The 15,758-nt window shown below is 50.1% G+C and overlaps 1 protein-coding gene across 4 annotated transcripts in view; it reads left to right on the top strand.

Annotated features, from left to right (window-relative positions):
* The window catches only part of CTIF (cap binding complex dependent translation initiation factor), a 145,736-nt gene that overhangs the window by 116,827 nt on the left and 13,151 nt on the right, over nucleotides 1–15,758 (top strand). For all 4 annotated transcript variants that reach the window (XM_086770331.1, XM_086770333.1, XM_086770332.1 and 1 more), the window contains one exon: nucleotides 7,384–7,539. In XM_086770331.1, the coding sequence (XP_086626457.1) occupies nucleotides 7,384–7,539 (156 nt within the window). The remainder of the gene's footprint in view (nucleotides 1–7,383; nucleotides 7,540–15,758) is intronic.

The raw sequence follows: 15,758 nt of genomic DNA, 5'->3' as shown, positions 1-15,758 counted from the left end.
CAGAGTATTTCTCCTCTGTGCATTTTCCCACTTGAAATTAGTTGGAGAAATACTCCTCACAGCGAATGTATTCTGGTGGAAATGAGATTTGCTTCAATTTAGCAGTAAGCTTTGCTGACCTGTGAGACGCAGTATCTTCGCAGAACATGGCCCCATCTCAATTCTGATGTTTATCCTCCACGAGAGAAAAGGAGGAGACAACAGGAGACCAGGGCTTTTCCTTTGGGCTGCTCCTTCTCCCTGCTCTGCTTTCTCTGCTCTCAGAGGGTCATTAAAGAAGATATTTACACCAGGACAAAATGGTGTTTGCTGTTTGTGGTTTGCAGACCACACTTCATCCTCCCAGTCATCTCTGAGCTTCCACTGAGACAGTGCTCCAAGATCTCTAGCATCTGCTAGGTTAACAGCAATGCTGTTAACCAGAATCTTTAAGGCTGGAAAAGACCTCCAAGGTCATCAAGTCCAACCATCAACCCAACACCACCATGCCCGCTAAACCACGTCCTGGAGTGCCACGTTTACACGTTCTTTGAACACTTTCAGAGATGGTGCCTCCACCACTGCCCTGGGCAGCCTGTTCCAGTGCCTGACCACTCTTTCAGTACAGAAGTGTCTCCTGATATCCAACCTAAACCTCCCCTGCTGCAACTTGAGGCTCTTTCCTCTCGTTCTGCCACTTGTTACTTGGGAGAAGAGACCAACACCTGCCTCCCTACAATCTCCTTTAAGGTAGTTGTAGAGAGCAGTGAGGTCTCCCCTCAGCCTCCTCCATCATTATACCCCCAGCTGGGTGCTTTAAACCTCAGCTCGATCAATAATTAGCTGCTTGTACCTCTGCAGCCCCCGAGGAGCTCAGAGACATCGCTGGCTCAAGCCATGAGACACCCACGTTGAGTGGGTAATTGCTGTTGATCCCAGATTTAGAGCCAGACGGAGAGGTCATGGTGAGACTATGAGGCAGGAGGTTCAAATGAGCACCCACTTGGTCACCTTGGAGTGTTTGGAGACATGGGAAGTACCCACAGCTCCTGTTGGCTCTGGTTATCAGCTGCCTCAGTTACCCAGACCTAAGGAATTTAAAATTCATGGGTGTTCCTGATCCTGGGAGTTTGCTCAGCATCTCTTTTAGAAGAACCAGGAGTTTTCTGACCTTACTTTTGCCTTCCTGCCCAAATCCTTTTGAGAGGAATAAGCACTATTTGTGTCTGTCCGATGGCTGCGGGATCTTTGGTGATTTTTTCTTATAGAATTGGTCAGTGGCATTTAATGCAAGTTCTGTATCATCTGGTGGTCAGCTGATGGGTGTTAGGTGCCCACCACATGGTGGTCACAGTCCTGGTAACCTGGGCCTTCACTGTGTGATGCATTTTGGAGACCTCTGTGATTAGAAACGTTCAGAGAGCTTCATGAAACTGGGTCCACGCTGAAGGCCACCAGTAGGTTTTGCCACTCTTACCAAATCGAACAAATCCCCCCAAGAAGAAGCTGGTGCATGTTCATCTGACACAGATCCAGCTCGGAGGAAACTGAGTGATGAAAGACTGTGGGAGTGAAATGCCTCATGACTGGGTGAAGCTGGGACCTTTGCGAGGCTGGGCACAGGGTGTCATCTGTAATTTAAAAGCTTTATCTGCTTTAAATGTCAATTGCTCCTTTGTTAGAGTAATAATAATTGCCGTGATTTGCATGTCTCCGTCGCACACCCCAAAGCACATTGCAGAGGAAGATGAGTAAATCGTTCCCATTTGCCAGCTGGGAAATCAGAGTACAGAGGTGATGGGAGCCCACACAGGACTGGAAATAAATCTCAGTCTCCTGTGCTGTGGTTTCCCAGTCTTGCGTGGAAGCTGTTAGCTCAGAGCAGGTTTTCTATTATTGTCTTAGTCTGCTTTGTCTTACTGTCCCAGTGCTGACAATAGCATGGGCAGGGGTGGGGTGGTGAGATCTCGGTATGGTTCAGTCCTCGGGCAGTGTCAGCAGGGTGGAGGCAGAGAGGCCGGGAGTGTTGCTGCGAGTGGTTGGAGGAAGAGCAGAGCCCATGGAAGAGCTGATGGTCCCATCTCGTGCCCCACCATCTCGGGTGGTTGCTACAGCTAAGGAGCTTGTGTAGTGGTGTCCATGCGCTTCTCCAGGAGAGCGACAAAGGACGGATGCTGTCCCAGCCCCTACGCGCCCGCTCCTCCAGCCTGTTTTATTTCTCTCAGACCATTTCCAAAGAGCCATTTAAGGCACCAGCCTTTTGTAGCACATTGCCAGGGAGATCAAGTATTCAGCACAGCCTCTCTCAGCTTTTTATATAGCGCCCAGCACTGATACCTAAGCGTTATTTATTTCTTTTTACGCAGTATTTCTGACTCAGTATTTCCTGCCTTCTTGACAATGACTGAGTAAAGAGCAGAGCTGCCAGAGGAAGAGCACTGTGTTTACAGAGCAACAAGCCCAAATGTGTCTTTTTTTTTTCCATCAGAAGGTGGCGATGCTTAAATTAACTCTCATTTTTTTATCCTGCACTAAACTTTTGCCCTCTAACTTGTTGCTGACAGTCAACGGTGAGTTGGTAGGCCTAGATCTGGGGAAAAGTTATTAGGGACTTATCTTTAAAAAAAAAAGTGTGGTGAACCCCCAAGGGATGAATTTTCAGCTGCAACTGTCTGGACTGGAGCGAGGGCTTAGATCTGATGGCAAAATGTTAATTCTTGTCCCACTTGGCTCTGCTGCCCATGAAAAATGGCAGAGCATGGATTTCCCCTCTCTGCCATGGAGTGGCTGGTCTTCTAGCATGGTCCTGATCTTGGAGAGGTCTTGCATCTGGGCCAAGAAAGGACAGTGTTGCTTGAGCTGCATCTACACTGAGATGAGGAGTGGGCTTTCTCTTGGGTATGGGAGTGGAGAGCCCCAAGATAAAGGTGTTTTCTATTTCCATTGCTGGCAGGAGCTTCAGCCAAGCTTAGAAAGGGTCCAAGGGGGGATGTCAGAGAGTAGGCTGAGCCGTGACCCATCTCTGTCATGCCTGAACACGGGTCACCCTGACCATCACGTGATGAGGCCCAACATAGAATCATAATCATAGAATCATAGAATGGTTTGGGCTGGAAGGGACCTTCAAAGCCCATCCAGTCCAACTCCCCCCGCAAGGAGCAGGGACATCTCCAACCACATCAGGTTGCTCACAGCCCCATCCAACCTGGCCTGGAATGTTTCCAGGGATGGGGCGTCCACCGCCTCTCTGGGCAACCTGGACCAGTGTTCCACCACCCTCAGCATAAAAAATTTTTTCCTAATATCCAATCTGTATCTACCTCCCTCTATTTTAAAACCATTACCCCTTGTCCTATCACGACAGGCCCTACTGAAGAGTTTCTCCCCAGCTTCCCTGCAGCCCCTTTGGGCACTGGGAGCCGCTCTCAGGTCTCCCCGGAGCCTTCTCTTCTCCAGGCTGAACAGCCCCAGCTCTCTCAGCCTGGCCTCATAGGCTGAATATAATAACATGGTGAACATGCTTAGCCTTCAGGTTAATGCCCCAAACTTGTCCTGTATGAGACCTCTTTAGAGGTCCCCTTGGCATCCCCCCGCGTGGTTTCCCAATGAACTCTTCTCTCAAACCAGGCAGAGAAGGGAGGCCAACCCTGCTACTTGGTATAAATACATTTTATTTTAAACTATAGGTGCTGATGGAAGGTCATCCAGTAAAAGCGCCCAGATTATCTACAGGCTAGGGCACCCCCAAATTAGTAATACAATTTATGTTTAAAAATAAAACCAAACTGATGAAAGATAATTTGCTTACTGCCCTGACATCACCAGCTAGGCACGGGGCAAGCCACTCCACAGGTTATTTTTATATAACTCTGTGAGGCATTTCCAGAGCAAATAAAGTTCACTGGGCAGGGCAGTGACCCAACCGTCTGATTTCAGCACTCTTCAGCCTCCTCAAGGCTTCTCGTCAATGTTGCAGAGGTCTGTGGGTCAGGGCACGGCTCCATCAGATGTGCCCCGGGCAAGCGGGCCATGGGTTTTGTTCTCTGCTGAGCTTCTCTTCACTGATAGCCAGCTCTACCACGCTCTTTGTCTGGCTCATCTGTTTTGGTGGCACGCTCTTTGGAGAAGCGATTGAGTTGCTCTCCACATTCTCCTGGCGTGGTGGGTTGTGGGTCCTACTGGGACCACGGCCAACATGCATCCAGGTGAGTTGCACCTGTAACTCTGTTGACCGAATTACCAAGATGACAGCAGTGATCTCCTCAAACAGACACCCCAAGGGAGCTGGGACACGTCTGCATGGGTGGCGTTTGTGTCGGCCTTGCCCGTCTGTGCATGCCGTGGTGCTGGTCAAACCTGCTATCAGAAGGCCAAATTTAAGGACAGAGCTCCATGGGCCAACTTCCTTGTGTGCACTGTGATACTGGTGTAGCACTGCCCCGCAAGGCCAAAGCAGACGGGTATCTCAGGATGCTTCAGGAGAGCCCTGGTGCAGCACGTCCAGCTACCATAGAGGTTCAGCTCCTGGCAAGCCCAATTCTTGCCTGTGGGCAGGCATGGTCTGAAAAACATAATTCTAACATCTGGCAAGGTGCTTTTCCTGCTTTTTTAAATGAATCTGTATCACTCTCCCTTTTGCAGAGTACATGCAAACAATCTTCTGCTCCCAGGGAATTGCTCTGCTGGTATCTGCGAAATTTGGCCCAACCCAAGGCCACAAATGGAGCAAAATTATTGCCTCTGCGGTATCACGTTCTGGGTCAAAATCGCAGTGACCTCTGCATCCATCCACTGCCTCCATCCTTCATGGGGGTCTATCAAAGTCTACACAAGGTTTTTGTTGACTTGAGGGGGTTGGAAGAGAAACACAGTTTCTTTTATTTTGCAAGAGTCTTCTTCAGCTGCAAAGTTGGGGACAGAGTGTTCATTGATGTTCCTGCTGCGTGGCATCACCCACCGGGTGCCGTTGGATTAAAAAAAGAGGGTGCTGGGTGGTGGCATCCCTTCCTGCCCAGCTCCCATCCCAGGCCTGATGAGTTTGATTTGGTTTGGTGGTTGTTTTATGGAAAGTTTTTGTTTGGTTGGTTGGTTTTGTGGGGTTTTTTATGGAAAATATTTTTTTTAAGGGAAAATGTTGAAGAGTCAGTTTTCTCTCTTGCAAGGTTGCAGAGTGTGGTGATATGTTTGGAGCAGGAACAGGAAGGAGGAGACTTTCCTGCGGTGGTTTTTATTCTTTCTCAGTAACATGGGACTGCAGAACCCATGCGGTTATCTCGAGCTGTTAGGAGTTTCCCAGTGTACTCCAGGGATCCTGAAATACATCCCAGCTCCCAGATGCATCAGTGTAGACCTTCTCAGGCAGGACAGGAGGGTTGGTGGGGGTCATCCGGCCTGCGAGGGGCAGAACAAATCGAGGAGCAAAGTGGCATGCTGCATGAGATGCAGGAGGCAGCTCAGTGCCCGGGGTTGGAGAGGTCTGGGGGCATCAAGTAAGAGCCCCAGATTTCAATGGGTGTTTTTTGTCCCAAGGTGGAGGTGGCTGGTGGGTGACCTTATGAGTGGCCGAGGCTGGAGGTCCCCATCAGTGCAGACGAGAGGCACGGGACGCTCTCGCTTGTTTTTTTAATATCTCAATAGTTAGGAGGTCATTTCTCTTTGGCTTTTTTCTTATTAAAATTCAAGTGAAAACTCCAGAATGAGTAATTTGGTAACCCTGAGGTGATAACTTGAGCGGGCAAATAATTCTCTCCTCCATCACCGCCCAAGGACTGGCTTGATAATGAAAGGACGACCCCTGCAAACTCCCCCGGAGAGTCTGAAAAGACCCAACAGGATCTCCCCCCGGAGAGTCTGAAAAGACCCAACAGGATCTCCCCCCGGAGAGTCTGAAAAGACCCAACGTGGCTGCACGTTGACTTTGGAGTCGCAGACACAGTTGGGCAATTGCCTTATAGAAATGGGTGTAGAGAGGAATTACTCATCACAGTTTGGCTAATAAGTGCCTCGGTTATTTTACAAGTCTTTTTCCTGCATATGCAAATAGATTTTTTTTTTTCCTTTTGTAATAAAACATATAAATAGCTCCTGTCTTGGATCTTCTCTGCATACAATTGTGTCATGAAAATAATCATCCTGCTTTTGCGTGGCTTTCTTTAAGCAGCTGCTTTACTTACCTTTGTTTCAAAAGATCTTCCGTGAGTTGTCCGGGGCATGAGAGCCATCTTTGGTGTGGTGGCTTTTATATCTCCCTGGCTTCACAGAGTGCAGCTGCGGGTTGGAGCATTCGCAGCAGCAAAGCCCTTTGTCTCAGGCGCTAGGAATAAACTGAGATGAAAAAGATATAACATAATTTATTTAGTTGCTGGATTTCAAGTGTTGTGCAACCCACACTGGGAACACATGGTGTTGAGAATGAACTTGTCCTGTTCTTTAATTTTCCTCTACTTAGTGTCTACCAATTTTTAATACTGGGGAAAGATCACTATGGAGACAGACAAGCCAAGTCGCATGGGACATCTTGCAAGAAGCTCTGCAGCGTCGCTGAAGAGCCCAGGGAAACCCTCTTGGCTCTGAATGCGATGCACTCTCTTGTGCCATCCTCTAGAAGGGTTTTTATTTGCTTTCCTGTGTTGCCCCTTGCTCCTTGGCACACACTCCCAACACACACATCCCTTTTCCTATCCTTCCTTTCAGCAAAGCCCTTTTTCTCTCCCCAGCTGGAGGACTGATGGGGAGGCAGCTATCTCCCTGCGTGGGTCCTCCTGATCTTGCTCCATAAATCACGTCATTCAGTTAATCCTTGGTCATGGCAACCATCAGCTCAGGAGCAGGGTGACCTTTTAATGCCACGCTCAGGCTGCCCTGATCTTCTTCTGGTCGGGCAGGGAGCCAGCCTCAGCCGTAATTTCTTGAGACCCCAGGGAGCAACCAGGCCATTAGAACACTGGGTCTGCTGAAGATACTGGGGTGAATGGGCTGGGCAGGTCCATCTGGGCCACAAAGCCCCATGGCCACCAGCATTCATTGCGTTTCCCTTGCATTTTGTTTAACCTCTTTGTTGCTTGATTTGATCTTGGTTGTACAGATGGCAAAGAGTCCTTGTGTCTGTTTGAGGGGGAGGGCAGGGCACAGGGGACGCTGTCTAGTGCAAGCTGTGACAGTTATTGCAGGGGTTGGTGATATTTCTACAGTACCTGCTTTCTGGTGGCTTTGCTGTGTCGAAATTCCAGCCACTCCGCGTATGTTGAGTAATCTCCCTGCTGTTACTAAAGAGTCAGTCTGTCTCTCTTCCTCCCCCCACCCTGAGTTTCAATTTCCTCCTAATTCTCTCTCTAGACAGCCGTTGCCTCTCCCATGGCGATGCGGTTTTGCTGATGCAGCCTGTTGTCTCTGTCCCTCTTGCAGAAGGATTTCACCATGCGGGAGGAGTTGCAGCAGCGGGACGTGGAGCGCTGGCTGGGGTTCATCACCTTTCTCTGCGAAGTCTTCGGCACCATGAGGAGCAGCACCGGAGAACCCTTTCGAGTCCTTGTCTGCCCCATTTATACCTGCCTCAGGGAGGTAAATGCCTTCAGAGTTTGTCCTTCTCCACCCGTGGGGCAAGCCGTTGCGTTACAGTGCTGAGATGCCCATGGTTTGTAGATGTTCACTTTATGATTCCTACAGGTTTGCTTCACCAGCATGAACACTTCTCACCCCAAAAGTACCTACGTTTGCAGGGATGCTTGGCTTTTCCTACGTATTGTATTTCTGCTAACTAAAACTACGTGCTCCAAGCAAGACCCCTTCATCCAAGGGTTTGCAAAGCCCAGCAGTTGGGACTGCAAACCCAACATCTGGGTTTGCAGATCCCAATGTTGCAAAAATCCCCACCGAAGGAGCTTAAAAAGCTTCTTAACAGCATGTGAAGCCACCTAAATAGATGAGACAGAGGGGAAGAAAGAGGGAGAGAGCTGAGGTCCCATATGTCCTTACTCTCCACCTAGTGCAGCAGAAATCCAGCCCTGCCACCAGGGTTGGGGACATTTCAGAACCTGAGCTCCTGATGAGCTCGTTTCAGAGCCTGAGCTCCCCATGGTTCGGAGTGAGAGAGACCTCAGAGAGAGAAAAGGCAACTCAAGTGTTAACATTCAATAAAGCAGGAGAGGGCTTTCCCAAGTCCTGTTTTAAGGATGGTTTTGTCTCCTGCTGCTGTCTGTAGAAGACTTTCTCAGAAGAATCTGCTGCATTGCCCAGGGTTGGAGCTGTGAATCTCAAATTGTCAGTAGCGCTTCTGTCAGGCCTGAAATAACTTACTGTTAAATACGTTCTCCGCTAGACCTTGGGCAAGGAAAAGATAAAGAAACTGCTGGCGGTGACTTTTCCACGCATGGGAAGTTTTCTCTGAATGCAAGCACATAATAAACATTTTGTCTTCACAGTAATGTTGTGGGTAGGGTTCACAGACGGTGACTGCAGCAGTGGGAAAGAGCCCAGGCATCATGACGAGGCACACATATCTAGCACAGGAGGTGGGAGAGGATACTAAGAATAGCCTAACTTCCCCAAAATCTCTGCCCACAGCAGTATGTGTCACCTTATGGGGAAGATCTTGGCGTCTAGCAAAGTTGCCATTCCCCTCCGCTTCCCATCACAGCAGTGACACAACCCAGCCCTGGTTCTGCCAGGATTTTTCGCTGCCCACTCCTGTCTGTCCTCACCGTGCTGTCACAGTCCCTCTTGTCACCCTGCTGATACATGGGGACACAATGGAGATCTAGAGGTGCATGGAAGGACATTAATTTTGTCTATCAGGGATTTTTTTTGCTACAGGGCAGCTCCACAAAAAGCCGCCTTCTAATTATATCAAGACGACATACATAAATTTACTTCTTAAAAATACATCTCTGTTCCTTAACAGAACAGCTCTGTTCTTGTGATGGTGTTTGTCAGAGAAGAAGACCCTTAGCTTAGCTGACATGAGTAAGCCTGAGTCTCTCCTGCCCCAAAGTGGTTGATCTGTGACTGATTGCTCTGCAGGGTGGTGGCCTTGACTGACGCTGTTCCTCTTCGATGGCTCTGGGCTGGGTTTTTGCCTTGCCACCATTTTTTTGCCACCCTCAGGTAATCCTGTCACACAATTCAGGAGAATGAGACAGCCTATTTATCAGCAGTGATAGGTGCCAGGCTCTCAGATGGTTGCCAGAGCCAAAGCAAGGCTGTAGACACAGCTGAGGTGGTGGTGGCTCTTGCATCCACACCTAAGAAAGGACAGGGACATGTGCGCAGGCTGACCCTTCCAGGTGCTCCATGAGATGTTGGAAACTTCCGAGTAGTACAGGGTGCTCACCCCTTGGTGAGCTTCATGAAGCACATGGGCTGGTGTCCCAGGGCAGGAGGGGGCATCTGCATGGCCCAGATGGTTTACGACTAGCCAGCAGGCATGGGAGTTCCTTGCCTCAGGATGGGTTCAGAAGGTGTAGTGATTTTCTCTCCTTCCTGCTGATCAGCCTGTACGTCCCCATGTACAATCTTAGCCCCTCACTCCTTCTTCCGTGGGCATCCTCCAGCAGAGCCCCTCCGTGCTGCCCACAATCATACTTAGCTCCCTCTGCCTCCATCCACCCATCTCTTCACAATAAATCATTACCAGAGGAGAGATAACATCTCTCCCTCTGCCTGTCCTTTCAGCTCCTCCTGCTTTTTAGTTTCTCTGTCTTTTTTTTTTTTTTCTTCTTCCTTTTTCCTTTATAGCTTTGGCAGACTCAGCCAAAGGTCAGCGAGGGAGTGAGCAAGAGGAAGGGGAAAGTAGCCTGATGACCAAGGCAGGAACGTCTCTTCCCTTCCCCCTGCAAAGCTTCCTCTCTCCAGCTCTTTTCCTTTCCCCTCCAGTAACTGCTTATTAACACCATCATTAATTTGTGGAGCTGGGCTGGGTGAGAGGAAGCAAGGATGGCAGCAAGAACATCAGTGCTGGGTGGCCCAGGAGGAGCTGGGGATGTGGCTGGGGCATCACGTGGCAATGCTGCTGTTATTTATTGAGCTGTGTGGATGGGTTGGCTTTGTGGGCTGAAAAAAAAAAAATCCGGAGAGAAGTTCATTTCAGGCGAGGCTGGAGTGATAAATGCTGGGGTTTGCTGGCTAATGGAACCAACATTCATCACCATCCTCAGGGAAGCAGGCAGACCACTGTGTTTCGGCATCAGCCACAGGGATGAGTGTTTAATCATGGCAAAGGAAATTTGGGTCAGAGCTGCCACCTCACCTGGGTAGTGTTTTGGGAGCCAAGGGAGTGGCTGTGCCCCCTGGCATGAACAGGGTCCACGCTGATCCCCTGTCCACATCCTCCTCTGCATTTGTCACCTGAGCTGCCTGCTGAAAACAGGGTGGGGAGAGAAGGAAGTGCCTACCACCATGTCTGACGTGGTGACTGCCTCTCCCAGGAGCTGGATCGCCAAAGAATCAAAAAGTTTAATTCCCAGAACCGTTCTGAGGGTTTGGGGTGAGACTTGTGCAGGCAGAGAGTGTCTTCACGACAAGGTCTGGTTGGGTCAATGTTGGGATTTTAGGCGAAGAGGTGGTTTGCCAAGAGAAGTAAAAGATGAGTCCAACTCTTGTTAAAATGGTTTGGTGGAGCACAGTGAGTTTATGTGATGCGTTAGACTGAAACAGGTTTTTCTGCTTGGAGTAGTGTGCAGTTTAAGTTGGAGAAGGGAAATGGGATGCCCAAGCCCAGCCCAAAGGTCGGCATTGAAGATGGTTGGGGGTAAGGAGGTATTCTTACGGTGAGCAGAGGCGGCCCCTTTTGCGGATGAGAACCATTGCAGCCATCAAATCTGAGAAGTTTGGGAAAAGAATAACAAAGCAGAGAAGTTAAATAGAAATAAAAGAAAGAGCTTTCCTCCTATTCTTCTCTTGAGGCTTCAGGGAATCGAGGGCGAACTGGATGAGGGGATTGTTCTCAGGGAAAAGTTTTCCCCAGGGGTGGTTGTGGTGCAGTTAGGACACCACGGGCTTGGCCCTTGCATGCTTCCAGCCCTGGCTGTTCTCACATGGGACCAGTGGTGGCATCTGCCAGAATCACATTCCTCCACGCGTCTTTTATCTGCCTCCATGAAAACACTGTTAGCAGTTTTAAGATGTCCTGGCTCCCGCGCTTGATGGTCTAAGCAAGAGGGATGTTCCACTGTCTTCTCCCAGCTCTACAGCCCATGTGCGCTCAACTCTGGCCTTACTTTATTTCACAAAATCACATCAAATTTGTCCTTCTGCCTCTCTGGAATGGTGGGGAGTGAACATGCTGACGTCCTTGCTGCCCCAAAGCCTCTGCCCCATGCCCAGACATCGAGGACCTCATTCAGCCCCGCTCCAGCAGTACTTTGGGTTGCATATCCCCCAAAACCAACTAAAACCAGGAGAACAACCAAGGGACTTAGATTCGTGCAGGCTTGCCATCTATCTTTCTGTGGCCTTCAGCAGAGCCAGCAAAATGTAGAAAATGGGTTAAGACCAAGGACCAGAAAATGTCAGTTGAACCACCAGTGGGACAGGAGCACTTCAGAGCCCTGTGCCTGGTGCAGCAAGTGCCCCATGGCTACTGAAGACATAGAGATAATAAAATATATTCTATACCATCTATTATCACCACTTTTGCCTTCCCTAGCTCTTTCCTAAGCGTGGTTGGAGCTGGCTGTTCATCCAGCTCTGTGCTACCCATGGTGTGTCAATGGGGTTGGCATGGGCCAGCCCAGCTCGCTGCCCTCCCAACTTCATCCCCCAGTGCTGCTGGGGAGGAGTGTTAGGACTGGGTCCTGAGGGACCTAGCCCAGCTCTTTGCAATGACTGAGGTCTGCATGGAAGGAAGGGTCATAGCCAGCTTGGAGCCATGATCGTGCTCTGCAGAAGCCAGGGCAGATGAGTGGTGGTAGGAGCCTTGGCTCTTCTTGTGTCTCCATCTCATCCTCAGCAGATATCATTGGGACGCCAACCCAGGAGGTGCCTCTGAACCTGGGAGCTGTCACCTTCCTGCTAGCCTTCTGCCAGGAGGAGCCACTTCCAGCCAAGGTGGTTGGGGTCGGACGCTGCTTTGGATGCATTTATTTGTGTGATGCCATTCAGCAGTCAGACTTGGCTTTACAGCCAGGTAACCGGAGCAGTTGCCTATGGCAACAGAGCAAGGAGATGGAAAAACTGGCTTGCGGACCTAAAGCTGGAGAAGATGTCAGGTGACAATGTCACTGTGGTCCCCTCAAGGCACCTTGCCGATTGGGGTCCCACAAGCGCAAGCAACAAGGTGGGCTCTGCCCGCGCTCACCCCCCTCACAACCCTATCCCACCTCTTTACCGTGCCCCTGCGCTCCTCTTTTGTGCAGGACTTGGCATTGTTTCTTTTTAACTCCTGAGGTCCCTCTGGATGGCAGCTCCTCAAGCACATTCAGTGGTCCTCCTTCACTCAGTTTCAACTACAAACTTTGCAAGAGTGTACTCCTCACCTCCTCCTCGTCATGGATAAGGATGATAACTGGGCAAGTCCTGGGATAGACACCTCCCTACTCATCACTGGCCTCCAGTAACTGCAGCCCTCTGAGCCAAACCATGCAACCATTTTTTTACCTGTCTGATTGTCCACCCATGATGTCTTAGCTTGAGTACAAGGGGATTGGATTCCAAGGGTGACAGGGAGCAGCTTTGCTGCAGCACCGTCCCGCTCTCAACACCCGCGAGTACATTGGGCAGGACTGTTGAGGCAGGTTTGGAACAAAGCCCGGGAAGCAGCTCATCACAGAGAGACTAATTAAACTGCAGAACTCCTTCACGCAGGAGGCTGTGGCTGCAGGACCGATTCACCCCAGCTTGGAGGGGTTATTGCAGCTGGGGCTGGGCGGGTACCCTGGGGGTATCACCCTGAGTATCACCAGCCATTAGCAGTTCGTGGGCATTGACCTGACCCAAGACAGATGCTTTTATGATCTTATTGCCAACCCTGGGGACTGAGGGCAGCGCCCAGGAGCGCTGAATTAGCCCCACAGAGGCATCAGGGAGCAGAACTTGGCAGGCTGGCAGCGGGCAGGATGGTTGCTCCTCTGCAGGAGTTGTCTCCTACCTCCAGTCTGGTTGGTGGAGACGGTCCCATTTCAGCATCGTTTAAAATCTTGGCACACTCCCATCACTTCCCTGCCTTGGTGCGCACTGCTAACTGAAAGCCTCGGGGTGGTGGTGCAGGGAGGGTAAATACTCCTCGTCTAATTGCCTTTCCCCCACGTCTGAGTCTGCGGTGCAGCAAGTAGATGGGTATCCACTCCCATCCCTTCTCTTAGTGCCTGTTATCTCCTGGGGCCATGCTGTATAATTTAGCAAAATATTCTAACACGGTAATTAACGTCTGAACTTCAAGAGGGCACTGCCTTTTCACTGTCTCCTTCAGAGGAAGAGAGAGGAAAACCTTCCCAGCTGCAGGCAGATGAGCGAGGAGGGTGGTGCTGTTTGGAAAAGAAAATTGTATCTTTTAACATTGATTTTTTTTTTTAATCACTCTCACTTTTTAAAAAGCATCAGCCTTTTGAGGCAAAAAAAAAAAGGTCTTTGACAGTATAATGAGCTGCTAGGATTTTTAAGATTATTCTTCTAGTCAGAGATTGAGACAATCAAATGAGCAAAGGCACCAATGGGACAGATCCTGACCCCACACCACGCTTCCACCCAGGTAGTTCCATGAGGCCGGATCTGACCAGAGAACATAAGTCCTCTATGAAGAATGGGACTTACTTCCTCATAAAAGTCCTCTTCTGGTCCTCCCATCTGGTTCTGCAAAAATCAGTGATTTGATGTCCCATTCGGCGGGACTGGGACAAACTGGGAAGTGCTTTGTAGGGAGAAAGGATGGAGAAGGGATGAGGGGTGTGGGCATGCCAGGGAAGGAGGGAGAAAGAGGAGGCTGGAGGTCAAGGACATGGAAAGGAAGGAAAAATGGGGAGAGCAAACAAGCGTGGAAATTTGTGGGAATCCAGAAGAAGAGGATTTAAGACCTGAAAGAGCTGGGAGAAAACTCTGGGATTTGGAGCAAGCAGGGTACACGGATGTGTGAGGTGATGTGGACCTTCAGAGCCGTGGCAGGAGGTAGCGTGTGGGAGCAGGGGTCTGCAAAGAGGAGGGACAGGCGCGTGTCTGTCGGTAGGACCACACTCCCGATGGGGATGGATGTCCCCGTGGCTCTGTGCCTGCCATGCAATAAAAAAATAAAGAGCTGTGAAAAAAGCTGCCGCACACGCAGACCCGTTGTAGCTGCGCTGGCAAAAACCCTCCAGTGAATGCAGCTTGCATGGGGAAAAAAAAAAAAATCCCCTTAATCAGCATCATTTCAGTCAAAGGGCAGAGTTAAGGTGAAGGAGATCAGATGTTCTTTGGGAGCAGATGAGGACAGACCAAAGCGAGGTGGCCAGAGTGACGCCCTTGTGCCCAGCTGCTCTTTTGAGTGTTTTATATGCGGGAACATGTATTCTTGGAAAGCTAGGGGACTCGTTTAGTCCCAGCATTAAAATCTTAGTGGCGCATTTTAAATAGAGAAGGGGAAATGCTACCCTTGTTTCTCTGAGACCCATGGAGAAGGCAGAGGAAGCAATTAGGGCAGATAAAGAAACGAAGCCAGATACCATCGCACAGGATGGTCCCTCCTCGCGTGGCTTTGTTTTTGTCCTTCGCCCTCTGTACCAGGCATTGTTAGTTCCCAAAAATCCTTTCAATGGGATGTAAACACAACTATTTGTGTCTGCCGCCATGCGCTCTCTCCCTCTGCAGAGCCAGGAAAAGCGGAGAACGTCCGGCGAGCCAGGGTGGAGCCCGTCGCAATCAAGCGCGATGGTCTCGCCACTGTTTCTTTCCATGTTTTGTGTTTCCCTGGGACCCTTGGGATGAGATCACATCCTCCTCTCCCAGGGTTATTATGTCTTCGGCTGGGCAGGATGAAGCCGGCCGGCCGGGTGGCTCGGTCTCCCTGTGCGCACAGACTGGGTGGCTCTGTCCGTCTGTCTCACCCACCTTCAGGTCCTGAAGGTCCACCTCCCACCAGAGGATGTGTAACCACGAGGCTACTGTTGAATTGCAGTGTCTGGGTTGATGAGTGACCAGATTTTCTTCATCATTGTCTCCAGTAATTACCTCATAATGGTTTCCATCTTTGCAGGAATCTCTTCTGCTGTTCCAGATCCAGGGAGAGAGAGTCATGTTTCATGCTTTCCCTTGTCTACAGTGGAGAGGAGTAGGAGGAGTTTCCCATGACTGGGTACAAGGTTTTATTCATCTAGCCTTCAATTTGCCGTTCATGTCTCCAAGTTCTTCAGGAGTCTGACAAGGAGGATAACCAACATTTTGGTTTACTCAACGCAATAAACAAACTAATCTCTTCTTACCATCCTCCCAGGGAGTGTTGATTGGGTAATAGAACAGAAGTCTCCTCCTCAGCTGAGAGCAACGCATCACTGTAAAAGGATCAGGTTGTCCAAAATACATTAGGGAAAGTGCTTCCTCTGGACGCAACTCTCAGCGCAGCCATGCCAGCCTGAGCAGCTCCAGCCCCGAGCTCCTTCCCTGCTGTGCCATCTCCTCTGGGCAGCTGCTTCTGGGACCAGCAGTGACACATGCTGGTCGCCACTTCCAAATGGACCAGCAGAGCTACTGTCAGCATGTTCTCATCCAGGCTGAGACCAGGCCACCCTGGTCTTCCCAGGCCAGGGAACTGGGAAGAGGGACCCCTCCGTGGGATGCATGGGTTGGTGGCAACTTGTGCATCTTCAGTGGGCTTGAAG

This window comes from Chlamydotis macqueenii, chromosome Z, assembly GCF_036417535.1.
Source record: "Chlamydotis macqueenii isolate bChlMac1 chromosome Z, bChlMac1.mat, whole genome shotgun sequence".
Taxonomy (NCBI): Eukaryota; Metazoa; Chordata; class Aves; order Otidiformes; family Otididae; genus Chlamydotis; species Chlamydotis macqueenii.
The sequence above is the reverse complement of the archived record's forward strand: the minus strand, read 5'-3'. Positions and strand labels throughout refer to the sequence as shown.